Source organism: Takifugu rubripes, chromosome 6 (assembly GCF_901000725.2).
Source record: "Takifugu rubripes chromosome 6, fTakRub1.2, whole genome shotgun sequence".
In the NCBI taxonomy this organism is placed as follows: domain Eukaryota; kingdom Metazoa; phylum Chordata; class Actinopteri; order Tetraodontiformes; family Tetraodontidae; genus Takifugu; species Takifugu rubripes.
In genome coordinates this window covers 10,939,009-10,952,766 of record NC_042290.1, presented here as the reverse complement: position 1 = coordinate 10,952,766, position 13,758 = coordinate 10,939,009, and the positions used below count along the sequence as shown (strand labels likewise).

General features: G+C 48.9%; 1 protein-coding gene across 5 annotated transcripts; it reads right to left on the bottom strand.

The window, feature by feature from the left end:
* Nucleotides 1–644: 644 nt before the first annotated feature.
* Nucleotides 645–12,988, bottom strand: rnf34b (ring finger protein 34b). Of its 5 annotated transcripts, none has more exons than XM_029837534.1 (8): nucleotides 12,845–12,988; nucleotides 8,684–8,902; nucleotides 6,603–7,082; nucleotides 4,537–4,599; nucleotides 4,245–4,446; nucleotides 4,139–4,162; nucleotides 3,797–3,832; nucleotides 645–3,152 (listed from the first exon to the last, which is right to left on the bottom strand). In XM_029837534.1, the coding sequence occupies exons 1-8, from the start codon at nucleotides 12,848–12,850 to the stop codon at nucleotides 2,965–2,967; spliced, it is 1,218 nt and encodes a 405-aa protein (XP_029693394.1). In that variant the 5' UTR covers nucleotides 12,851–12,988; the 3' UTR covers nucleotides 645–2,964. The 5 variants fall into 5 exon arrangements, with proteins under 5 accessions (XP_029693394.1, XP_029693395.1, XP_003965537.2 ...); XM_029837535.1 differs by having other exon boundaries at nucleotides 645–3,149; XM_003965488.3 differs by lacking the exon at nucleotides 3,797–3,832.
* Nucleotides 12,989–13,758: the final 770 nt, after the last annotated feature.

Here is a 13,758-nt window from a genome sequence, read left to right as displayed (position 1 = left end):
CATCATTAAAAAATCTGACTGTGAATAAAAAAACAAAAGACAGTCACTTTACAAAGCTGGGATGTTTTGGTTTACCTGCTCACTTTATCATTTTTTTTTGAGGGTTTTGCAAATTGTTTTTGAAATGTGCCAAGTCGGTATAAAACCATTTAAACCCGCCCGCAGACATAAAGACCAAATGTACAGCATGTCTGAGTTACGCGTCCAATCAACCAAGAAGCAAAAAAAGCATCTTTTGTGGAAGATCTGTGCAAATAAAAAGGGAGGAGCGTTGGTTATCTTTGATTTAATATATTTTTTATGACTTCTGAGATTCTAGCCTCAGTCAGTAGCATTTTTGTAACTTTTATGTTTCCGTTTGTAGGGTTTTTGTTTGTTTTTTTACATTTTGGTGTAAATTTATGTGGTTTATATTTCCTTTTATATAAATATATAAAAACAACCATATATCTTAATATTTTATCACTGTAAATGTTTAGTCTATACATAATGTACATGTAAAGCCTCTAGGAAAAAACTTTGAGATATTAAATTCATTTGAAATAAACAGAAAGTGCATTTGGATTTTCTTTTTTTGTCTTTAAACAGGGTTTTATCTTCCTGACATACTTGAGTGATAAAAAGAGCAGCAGAATTTCAGGTTCTGGTCTGTATTACTGCATTTTATTGAATCTAATAAATCCTTTTCTCTTGTTTACCAAAATAAAAACATTCCAAAATATACAGATCCGGGATTATGAGTGCCAACGATGAACTCTGGTCAGACTGTAGCTGCCTGTGATTGACATCTTTGAGACACAGCAGCATCAACAGACGGAAGCGACACAGTTACAGTGTTACAGTGTTTCTCTGGAATCATGAACTCACACAAAGGCTGGTGAATGGCAGCTTCTGACTGTTAAAAACCAGCAAAGATACAATCTGGAAAAAACCACCTGTCTTTATTAAAACCTATGTAATAAAAGTTTGACATCTCCCAGAAAATGGAAAACATGTTACTTAATGACAAAATCGACAAGAAAAACCATCTTCTGAGATTCCCCTTCTCTGATACACAGGAAAACGACACAAAACTCCCGGCGAGTTTCGGTTTAAGTGGATCTGGTCTGTCGTTTGCTCAAGAGGTTCAAAGTAAAGCAATAAACGGAGCAATAGATGTTTAAAATGAGCTTTAAATCATAAAGATGCAAATACACTCAGGAGGAAGTAGCACCTGTCACCGTAAAGTCAACACGAGGGGCAAAACACATGGACGTGACGTGAAATTAACGAGGAAACTTTGAAACGGGGACGAAAATTGCAGCAAAAGCGTCTCGGCCTAATTTAATCTTGCGAGCGTAGTTTTGGAACTCGATCGGTTCGACCTCTGGGTCAAAGTTCTGGCCTCGGGTTCAGGGTTGAGTGTGAATATTGACTATCAAATGACAGGAAAGGCGACGGCGTGCAGAGATGCAGCGACAGGAGACACCATGAACATTCTGATTTTAATATTGCCGCAATGTTTTCGTCATCTCTGTTGACGTGTATGAGGTCTGTGAATCCCGTAATGCAGACAGTGAAAACACCGGCTCGGAGTAACCGACATGCGGTTTTCAGTGACACACACACACACACAATACAGTCACTTTTATAAATGAATATCTGTCCATTAAAGGTTTTAATGCTGCTCAAACAGCGTTCGGTACCTAACGTCTGGCTATGCTAATGCTACGTTGTTTGGTCAGTGAAGGCAACACGATGGCGGCGTTACACTGAATAATTAGCCAGCCGATCAGATCATCCTGGCCTTTTTTAAAGGATTTTTTATTTAAAAAAGAGCCTTTAGAGCCTATTTCCAAACTAATATGAATATTTTCCATTGTTAAACTTGCTCCCCCTTGGTGTTCCTTTTGCCAACACAGGCAACAATGCTACACCTGGTCGGTAGGGGGCGACAGTGTTCGTTCGCTCAGCGCTTCCGCCAGTCTGCGGAAGTGGTCTAAAACCAGATCCATTTATTATTTTATTTTCTGCAGTTATTTGAAGCCACAGCTGTTAACTGAAGACATTTCTGGCGTTTTAGTAGAAATGCTACATAGCATCATTGGGTAAACGCAGAGCCGGTCAAACACACAATGTTAAAAGCCTCCTGGCGCAGTTGTATTATGTAACCGGTGGCGCACAAACTGAGCTGTGACATAATCGTTCCTCAAAGGCTTTTCTACGCCTAAGTATATGCAATGGCATTAAAAAAAACCAGCTTCACTACAGTAGAAAGGGTAGGGAAATATTTATGTGGATAAGATGAGTTAATTTAGCCACATCAGTGTTGACAGGGCCTTTGGGGACGCTGCAAAATTGTCTGCAAGGTTGTTGTTTTTTTTTTAAACTCCTGTAAATGCATCTTTTATCTAAATACAAAAGAAAAAATTTTAACTTAATTTAACTGCAAAATATGACCAGCTTAATTTCATAACCGATGTTCACGTCCTCCCAGATGTTTAATTTACATGCATCATATCATAAAGTTCATATTAGACAACTGTCACTGGTGATGTGATGATATGGGTTGTTTATCCTAATCCAAGGCATGGAAACGCACACATTTTCTTCTGATATTGCACATCCTGGAGAACACAGAGAGACGGCTAACCCTGCGATCTTTTATTTTACATCCAGCTGCCTCCCCCCTGATCTATAGAAGTATCTGTGGGAAGTCCCTCTCTCCTCTCCACTGAGTAAATTCTAAACAGAACCAAGAGCGACCGTCCCAGTGAAGCCGATAACGCTCCCCCAGGGAGGAGACGCGAGGCTGGATCAGAAGTTAGTGAAGGATGAGCGGGAAGGGAAACAAACCGTGTGCACGAGGCAACAAACTGGCTTTACAGACCGTGAAAGTTGCTCCCGCCTGCTGCAGCACGAGGCTGGACGAGGCGCCGTGCTCAGGGGGTCGCCCTCGCAGTCACGAGTTCTGCACACGGACAGTTAAGACCTGAAGACGTGCACGGCTCGCACTACATACTGCCGGCAGATGGGGCACTCGCTCATCCTCTTCCCGCATTTGGTGCAGGTCACCATGTGACCACACTCCAGCAGCACGCAGTCGATGATGGCGTCCATGCAGATTCGACACAGGTTCTCGTCGGCGGCCAGCTGAGCCTTGACACCATCTGCTGGGGAGACGAGCGACTCTTCAGTTCATTCACTCGTGCACTTTCTCATGCAGCAAAGGTTTAGGCTTTACTGGGAACCATTTCTTTGTGGTGGGGGGTGATATGCTGGGACCCGGCAGCAGAGGGTGACTGACACTTTGTAGATTAGCATCAGCTCGCACATGCAAACATTTACGACGACGTCGACCTACATCATGCTGCTTTAGAGGACGGAATCAAGACGGGCAAATCACAAATTAAATTTCCGCCCGTCTACCAACAAAGAGGCCTAATGTGATCCTCAAGCCTTCCTGTCAACAAGAGGGCCTCTAGAGAACGAGGCAAGCTAATCTACCTGATGGAGAATAGACGCTGCCACATCTGTGGCAGCTCTTCGAGAAATTAAAGCTCTTAACGAGCGCGCAGCTGACGGGGCGAGAGGACGTCCGATCGCCGTGAAACCGCACGAGGGGAGCAGGAGTGACAGAATGCAGAGACACCAACTGGAGCGGGAGGTAATTGACTGTAATATGATAACATGGATAATGATGATGGCAAAGATGGAGGGCTTAAAAGGCGGCAGCGTGCCTCAGCTGCGGTGGGTAATGCCTTTGTGGGGATGATGGAGACGGGGCCGTGATTTGGCTGTTTCTCAGACGTCTTACCTCCGCTGGTGCAGAGAGGTGGAGGATATGCAACCACTTGCACGGAGAAGAGCGCACAATGGTGGAGAATATCAGTTAATCAAGCAAAAAGGGCTGAAGCAGCACTGCACAAACATCCATTAGCACCATTTGTTGCCATTGTTACAGTTGTGGGATCAGATTTTCACAGCTGCAACGCCTTAAATGTGTGATGTCACAACATGAACTGTAGAACATGTGTAAAAAAAAAAGCTTAAAGATACTTTTTTAATGCGTAATTTAATTTTAATGTACTAGTATCATTTACGTGCACCTGCATCCAGGCTATTAAAATAAATAAACTACAAGTGTTTAAATATTTACCTGCAGTTATGCTCACATTCTCCACTGCAAGAGCAGAAGACAAAAATCAATGTTGATGGCCGCCAACAAATGAACCCGAATCAACCAATCACAAGGCTGAACTCACTGGACTTCCGGTTCTGCTCGTACTCCCTGTAGAGCCGGTGCACTCGTTCCAGCAGCTCCCACTTCTCGCAGCAGCCGGAATAGTTGACGAAGTTCCTGGCGAGGATCTCCTTGAGCTGGCGGACGGAGAGGTTTTCTATCGCCTCCTCGTTGTCCAGATCAGACAGCGACGCTCGGATCCTCCTCTGGGTCGCAGGACTGACCTTCAACCCAAAGAACACACAGAATCTCACACCGATCCGGCACCAGAGTCGATCCCGTACACGTGCACATTGACCCATCTTTATTTTTACCTCCAAGATATTTTCAGTTGGCTCCAGGTTCAGCAGAGAGGCGGTTGAAGCGTCCTCGTGCTCCTGTTTGGGAAGAAGTAGTGCAAAAGTTCACTCAAGTTCACTCCCACCGACAGCCCTTCACTCATTTTTTTTTTCGTTTGATCATGAAATATTCACACGTTCGCTTGCAGTCAAAATGATGAAATGGGGCCTTGAATATTAAAAGGAGGTCCAGAGACGTCTCCGCTTGAAGCGAACCCGTCGCAAGATGCTCTCCAGCGATCTGCAAAGTTCCCCGAGATCCAATTCTTTAAACCGCGGCCATGTTTAATGTTTAAATGTCGACTCGCTGCAGTTTGCAGATAATTATTCCCTTTGAAGGTGGAGCTGAGGAACCCGCTGGATGAAAGTTGAGTAAATGGCGCGACAAGAGATAGCAGAGGCCGTTGGATACAAGCGCGTAGCTCGATATATTCTCAGTCGTCTGAAGAGACGCCGACATCTTTCTGATGGACACGGGAGAATATCGGCGGGGCGGCGAAGACGCACGTTAGCGCTCCAGCAGAGCCGCTGGAGGCACGTTAATAATGCATCCGTCTGCGTCACGGAGGACAGATGCTTGCGCTCCGCAGACATCCTGCTTCTGCTCCCATCAGGCTCCTCCGAGGCGAGAAACGGGGGCAGCCGCCGCCGCATCAAAGAGCCGAACCTTGCAATGTTTCCTTGACTTCGTCTCAGTCAAAGATGTGGAGGTACTAGAAAGCACTCAAAGAGCTCCTGAGAACGCCGGACGGGCCGTGGAATTTGTCACTTAAATAATGGAAAGTACTTCAGAGGGTACACGTGGTAGCGTTGCTACGATTCAACGCCGCATCACGTTGGGCGGACTGCGGGGAATGCTTTTGGAAGCCAGACAAAGAAAAGGCTGGATTAAACGTGCACATCCTTGCATTAAGGTTTCCTTATGTTTTCAATGTGTAAATTTCCTCATCTGATGATTCTGAAATCCTAATCTTCATATTAAGGACCCCCGGGCAGCACCAAAGTCCTTTATATTCATTAAAAGTTTTAAAAGTGTCATTTTTATACATAGAAATCATCACATTAACCTAGGGAAAAAATGTTCATTGTGGGTCTAAATCTGTTTTTTGAGGCACATTCCCGTCCAGTAGGCGGCAGTAATGAGCCTAAATGCTCTTGTCAAACTCAAGTCAGAGAAATATAAAAGCATATCGAGTCAAGAACTGGAACGTGCAGAGTGAATAATAATGTAGAAAGTCAGACCTAAGCACTTCCATTGCCCTCTGGTGGCAGGTTACAGTAAAGGAAAGAGCCCCACACTCACTTATTCAAGATTACACTCAGGTGACACTTTCCAGTTGCTGTTCGGATTCCAGCACCTCTGTCGAGCACTGGTGGACTTTTGGTATCTGGCGAGCAATCGCAGATGGTCATCCATCAAATCTTGATCCCGGGGACTAAGATTTAGCATCCCCCCACCCCCAGCAGCTATTTGTGTTAGCACAGCAGCGAATTCTACCATCTAAAACTAACAGTGCTGAGTGAATAAATGATGGAGAGGTTCGTGTTTTCTGAGACAAGAAATAAAAAGAGACTAGGATAGGGATGGGGGGTTGGGGGGGGATGTACTGTGGTGCTTTTGTCACGTCGCAGCTCTGACGCTGTCGGGAGTTCTCAACCTGGCTCTCTCTTATATAACCAACCCTGTGAAACAGATCTAAAAAAAGGCAAAGAGCTTAAGCTGCGTCGCTGGCTGGTCCTGGGACCACACACACACCTGCACACACAGCTATGATGTAGTGTCAACAGACAAAAATAACAAAGAACACCCATTAAGATTATTACCATACACTTTAGTCCAGAAGCTTTGTTTTTTACTGTTATACCATGTTTTAAGGGCTTGCTTTACTAAAAGCCACCACCAGGGGGTGCTAAGGATGCTTTGGCTCAGACCCAGCAGCGCGACTCTCGTAAATAAGTTGATATCACCTTTGAAATTAATTATCTTGGCTAGAAGGAGGACAGATGTCAGAGATGGAACACGTGTGTGTTTTCACTCAAACCTGGCTATTGGTCCCTGAGCTGCCGCTGGGGCTGGGCGCGTCTCCCTGAGAGGCAGAGAGGACCGACTGTTCCGAGGTGGAGCTCGCGGAGGAGGGCGGCGATGTGGCATGCGAGTGGGGGAGGGAATGAAGACTGTCTGTGTCATCCCCTCCTTCATCCCTCTCGGCCACCTCCTCATCCTCTCCTTCCTCCTCTTCGCTGTCCTCCTCGTCCTCCTCCTCGATCACCGGTCCAGGACTTTCCCTCATGCCTCGATGGCAGAGCACCAGGTCCACCAGGTCCTCCTTCTCCCTGCAGGTGTCGGTGGGGATGTTGCGCAGCAGCAGGTACTGGCGCAGGTCCTTCACCCTGAGCTGCATGAGCCGCGGCCTCTGGAAGGCAGTGCCGCGCAGCAGGTGGCAGGTGGCGCAGCAGCGCAGGTTCTCCTGCAGCACGGAGCACAGCGCGCAGAAACTCTTCTTACAATCGCAGCAGATGTGCTGTTGGAGGAAGATGAAACAGTCGTGGTGAGAGCGGAGCGATGGAGTCAGACACGTTGGCATTAGCATTTTCCTTTTTTTCCCCAATGTTTAATTCAGGCGTAGACGGCTGATTTAAGTTCCCATACTGAACTATTTATCCTCAATGTCACTTTTGATGAATAAGTGAGGCTGAAGATGAAAAGGAATTGGAAACTTTTGGAAAATGGGCCAAAATCGGCATTTCGGCTTCATTTATGATGGAAGAGTCCCACAACACATTCGTTTACACTCCTTTAAAGTCTGATGAGTCTAAAGTAAAGACGAGGTTTTGGTACTTCGGGATGTTGATGGAGCCGACAGAAAACTGACGATGACACATTAGATCCGTGCATGCGAGTTCCAAAATTGAGCAATTAGGCTAATGCTAACGGTAATTTGCTGCCCTTGTCGTTTTGGGTGATTTAAATGACCTTTAGGTGGTTTGTTCAATTAATTCAAAACATACAGATCAAATTAACACGCAGCTTTTAGACCCTGAACGCCGGGTCCATGCGGTACTGGCTAAAATCCTGGAAGTCTCTCTCTCGGAGCGTGAGCAGATGCTGGTGGCGTCTGACATTTACAGGCTCCTGATATGGAGCTGCTGAGCAGCCCGAGTCTTCAGAGGAGCAGGTCAGGTCGGCCGCGGCTGTAAACAGCTTCTTATCGCTCAGCTCCACCAGGAACACATTTCCTTCCCTCCTCAATCACTTTGTTTTAATCCCTCAGGAGGCCTTTAAAAAAAAAAAAAATTAAAAATACTGCAGGAATATCCTGCTGACATGTGTGAATGTGTGTGTCTAGAGGCAGAACCAGCTGCAGCAATGTGTGTGTGTGTGTGTGTGTGTGTGTGTGTGTGTGTGTGTGTGTGTGTGTGTGTGTGTGTAACGATGATGGAAAGAACTGATCAGATCTGAAGAGCATTTTCATCAGGCGTTCATTTCCTGTCAGATACACTCTGTCATTCAGGGCTGACACACTCATCCCTGAACAGCCTGAAATGCCAGCGCGGATACGAATGCTGATCCTCCATAAAACAGCATTTCTGGGCTTCAACTCCAACATTTTATTCCCACCGACAAGCTCGAGTAGCTATTTTAACCAGGTTGAGGAGGTCCTGGACTGGAGTTCAAGCGTGCGGGGTTCGAACCTCTGCAGGCTCTGATCCACCCCATCATATGCTAGAAGCAAGTTTCTGCATAAATGTCAGGTTTAAGCCCAAATACTGCCCCAAAAGACTGAGGGAAGACTCCAACTGTGGAGAGCAACTAAACGGAACTTTATTTATTCTCATAAATCCCCTCGAACGGCTCTGTGACAGCACGTCTGACCCCCGTTTAAGCCTTCTGCGTAACAGTTTAAATTACACTTAAATCAAATCCCTACATCTGCGCCTAATGTCACGCCGGGGTTGTTGTCCGGCGGAGTGACTCAGTCCGCGCCTCCTTGACTGAACCGAGGACTCGCTGCTCCCGACCGCACGCAACCGTTACATAATTCCAGCCTCATCAGAGGAACGACCGTTAACTGGACGACCTCTAATATTTACTGCACAGACGGGGCCTCGCCGCCTGGTTTACCTTGCGCCTGAAGACGGAGAACGCCAGCCCGCAGGCCTTGCACAGCTGGCCCGCGCTGCCCGCGCTGGTGGGGGGGTAGGTGGAGTACCCGGCGCTGGGGGCGAAGCGGAAGGGCCCCGCTCCTGCTCCGAAGCCCGGCGGCTGGGCCCGCACGGTGCCCGTGCCCATCACCTCGTTCAGCAGCCCGCAGCATGACGCCCACATGGACGACGCCCCCGCCTGCGCAGCAGAGACAGAAGATTTGGCCGTTTTTATTCACATGTGAAATCTGAAAACTTGGAGTTCTGCTCATCAACCACACGCAGATGTTTCCCCGTTCTCGGCAAACAATAAGACAATAGCAGGACGTGCGATGCTGCTGCGCTGCGGAAGGTTTAAACGCACCAGCTTTAGTTAGAATTGATGCAACCTTCCTCAGAATAAAATCAAACTGAAGTTTGCTTAATAAACCTGGTTTTTCATGCAATTCTACCAGAGTTGTCCTCATTTTCCCAGATATTGAATTTTTCCTTGTGGTGCAGCATCAACAAATAGTGATGCTGACAAACTGGAAATGGCAACGCTGAGTGACAGAGCAGCATCGATCTGACCGACAGGCGGAGCAGCATCGATCTGACCGACAGCCCTGCTGCTGCGCACGGAAAATGAGGCGACGCCTCCTAATTTGCAGAGTAAATACGTGGACTTCTTTCTTGTGCGTGTGCATCCCGTCATTCCCGAGGAAGCGTCTCGGAGCGCTGGTTCCCGCCCCGGAAAAGTTAGCAAGACAGGAGTCGGAGAGCAGAGACGGCGTGCCGGGAGCCCCCCGCTCCTCGGAGCATACTGATGAGCTGAGGGGGAGGAGGGACGGGGGAGGGCGGGCGAGCAGAAAACACGTCTTCCGTTGTCCTGAATCAATAGCGGCCTGAGCTTCATGTGAGCGCTCTGTGTTGAGAGGACAACGGACGCATCTCTGCAGAAGGCGGCGCCGATCTGGGGATAGTCGCTGCGCTCTGACCTCGCCCTTCTGCTAAGGCAGCAGCCATGCAGCACCGTTGGGGGGTGGGGGTGGTGGTGGTGCACATGTGGTCAGGACCAGGAGCTGCAGGGCTCTGAAGAACTCTCCAACATGTATCTTTAAAGGGCAGAAAATCGAATGGTGCATGAAGCTTTAGACTTTAACCATCTTTATTTCGGGTGGAGCCTCACGATTCTGCCTCTCCTCGCCACGACGGGGTCCGTTCTCAGCGCTCACAACAGCCGACCTTCAGCTGCCAAAAGTCTCCCTGGTTCGGCACCACCTCCCTCACATGGGAGCAAAGCTGCTAAAATGAATTTTTGCTCTTTTTTTTTTTCCCTCTTCGCTGCCGTCTGGTCATGAAAAAAAAAAAAGGCTTATCTGGCTTTGAGCCTGCAGCACAAGCTCCCTCTGTCACGTTCGTTAGCGCGCTGTAAGCCGCTCACGAGGGGAGTCCCCAATAAACAAAAGTGACACGAGCCAACGTCGCACGCCGCTCCGCTCGGCGTTTTCTTCATCACTTAGAGTGCGCCCCCGGAAATACTGTATTATTCTGACATTCCAGTCACCTTCAGAGAGCCAAACCGTTGCAAATGCGTTTCTCATGCTGGTGGAAGCGCATGTAAAGTACAGAGTAATGCGTGCACGGACGGGAAAGTGGAGGAAATAAGTGTTCGGAAACACAGAGGAGACAAAACCCCAGCTTCCTGTCAATCTGACGGAGATTTGACCCCATAAAATCACTCTTTGGATGCTCAAATCTCCAAAAAGCGCTTCCACACAAACAAGTGCAGCCATATGGGAGCCACGACGGAGCTTAAATGGGTCATGTGGAGGGTTTAAATAGAACGTCGGGGAGGAATTTTCACCTTCCTGTGAAAAACATTCAACCAGTTTTAATAGTTTTACGTCTGCAGGTAGTCGGAGATGAATTATCGACCGTCTTTATGCACTTTAATTCAGCTCCATTTCACAGCGAGACCTGGATCCAGAGGAGCAGCAGATCCAAGTCCTTCGCTCTGCCCCTCACCTGCTGTTGGCGCTTTACCTCCTTGGTTGGGGTCTGATCTTTGTTTTTATCTGGCCTATTTCCCGCAGAAAGACGACGTTCCCCCCAAAATGCCTGAAATAAATATGCCTCTGGCATGATGCTGCTGGCCTGCGGGAAGATGTTAGAGGTCATTTTTGCAACTGTAAATCAGAGCATTTGACTAAACACAGAATCCACATTAGGATTAAAACCCAAACTGCATCCACGCGCAACAATGGAGTTGAAATCCGGCCTCCCCGCTGAAAGGAACCCTGGTGACAGAGAACACAAACAAAAGAGGGTTGTGTGTGGAAATCTGCCCCCCCTCCCCGACGAGGTGTGTTTTACTACAACGATTAGACGGAGCTCAGCACAGACAGAGCCTCCCTGCATATTTATACAGCTGTGCAGTCCGACTACTGCTTCTGGATCAATGTTACGCTAACATTTAGCATAACCACACATACGCCCAAAAAAGCATGGTTAAGTCGCCCTGTGAAGATGGAAGTCCAGGAACGCCGGGGCCTGGCGTCTCTCTGCGGACTGTGACGCCACGCAGAAACAATTTCTCGCTTAATTAATCGTCTTTAAAGAAAAAAAATCAGGTAATTCGAGAGTAAGTCGAGAAAATCCTCTGATGTTGCCCTGGAGCACATCGAGCTGCGTCTGCCGACCCGTTTCCATAACGATGGCGAGGAGGCGCGTACGACCGACCCCGCCATCCTTCCAGCACCGTCTCGTCCTCGCCGACAGGCCTCAACATGTGAAAGAGCCTAAGCAAAGTCTGAGGGTTCCAAACAGAGACTGGCACATAAAACTCCAGCTGCCGGTTCTGTTTGGACCCCCCCCCTCCTCCCCGTATGTGAGACGGCAGCCTGACTCGGTTCTGGAGTCAGACGAGGACACGGGGGAGCCTGCGAGGAGGAGGAGGAGGATCAGCAGACTGCTGCAGACGTCACCAGAACCTTTCACGCACACCACGACGCCGCTGCAGAGCGCTGCATTTTGCAGAGCTGGGACCGTCTTAGGTGCACGGCATGCTGGGAATATTGAAGCCCGAGGAGACGTTGGAGGGGACGAGTGTCAAAGTGGCATCGGTAACAAACTGCTCGTCCGTCTTTACCTCCATTCTTATGCAATTCAGCTCACGCGGGGCAGAAAAGCTGCTTTTGGATACTAAACCAGATTATTCAATGAGGGACAGCAGGTCCTGACGAGGTTCAGTAGTTAACCATGACTGCATGGGGGGGGGGGGGGGGGGGGGGAATCATGACATCCGCAATACCAAATCACAGGTTTGTGCCACCACCAAGTGTCACAATATTGGAATTCAGTGCATCAACTGAAGTTAAATGTTGGCGTCTGCAGTCCGTTCAGAGTCCGTCGTACCAGACTTTGACCCCCCCCCCCCTCAGGCGGCTGCAGCCATCAGACGGACGGACCGGTCCTGCAGCAGCTGCCTGGGGGAAGCCCTCCATCCTGTCAAGTCTGAAACTTCCAAAACCAGCAGCTTGGCCTCGCGCCCTGCCTGCTGATCACCTTTCACCGCCACCGATGACGTCATCGCCATCATCTTCATCGTTCGTCCAGAGCTGGAGACGCCGAGCAGCATCACCTCTCCACGTCCCCCCCGCACAGGAGAGGGAGATTCCTGACGCAGCTCTGGAGCCGAGAGGTGAATCTCTCGGAGATTCACTGACTGACCGCAGCTTCTATCTCATTACAGCGGATTAGAGCCCGACTATGAATGGACGTCGCTCTGACGGCTTTAGTTGACTCAACTCTACCACAGGGGTCACAGCAGGCTGGTTAAAAGCAAACACGCTGTACCTGCTGTTTCTAAGAACGAATGCAGACGCGGGGGAAACATTTCCATGGTTGCAGGTAAATTACAGTGATGACAATGACGGAAATAGACAGAAAAACACACCGACAACCGGAAACGCCGACAGATGAACCAAAATCAAACGCGACCGCTGCGTGCGCGCCTGTTGATGCACATTTAGCTCCACACAGCACATTTAATTGTCATTAGCTGGAGGTATTTCCTGCCCGCTCGGCGCGACTTCGTGCGCGATCCGGCACGAAATCGACAGGAATCAACAACGAATGACGCCGCGTCCCCGTCACGTACCTTCATTGCGCCTCCGGTTCGAGGAAATTGCCGAGTAATGTCAGCACGACGACCATCTCAAGCGCACGGGGAATCAAACCATTACGTCTTCCCTCTCCCGAGCTGCCCGTGAGTGTGCAGCGTGCATAACGTAATGGCCACGGGAGCCTCAGCCAACCACAGCGCGCACACGGCCGCTGGTATCTATAGCAGCCAATCCGCTGGAACGCAGCGGCGAGGTGGGCGTTCGGCGCCCGTGCGTAAAGGCGCATGCCTGACGGACGCGTCGTGCCATTTTTTTCAGGAAAAACCAAATTCATAACCAGAGTGAATAGACGTTTTTCGTCTACAGCCTCGCTGTTGTGTTTTAAACCTGCCGCGATGCAGCGCCGTCCACTGGCATTTTAGATTTATAGCATCAATGTGTTCGGGCGGGTTAAATGTGTCGATGCGTTGGAAGAAATCCTTCTTTTTCCGCGTTTCACACGATAATCCTCAGTGCCACCACGCGCTGGGCTATTTCTGTTCGCGCGGTACCAGCACTGAATGCGTCTGTGCAATCTTATTTACAGCCTGTATGCGTGCGCGCGTTGGCGTGCACGCCGGTGACTGTTGTCTGCAGGAGAGAGATTAGCAGCGGCGCCAATGCCGCTGTGCGCCGGCAGGGGGCGGCAGAGAGGCGCTGCTCCATCCTGATTATCAGTCCGCCTAATCTGAGCCGCAGGGGAGACTGCTCACGCTGCTCACGCTGCTCATTCTGCTCTCGGTGGAAAATGCAGCTGAAATCGTATTAAAAGTTGGAATTTGTGCAGCTGCTGCAGCGGCAGCCTTGCGGAATAAAATAAAGTTGCTTCAGAATTACAATGATGCAAGAGACGCCTCACGCAAACGCGTGTTTAAACAGTTTCCCCCTCAGTTTCGGGACATCAAACAGC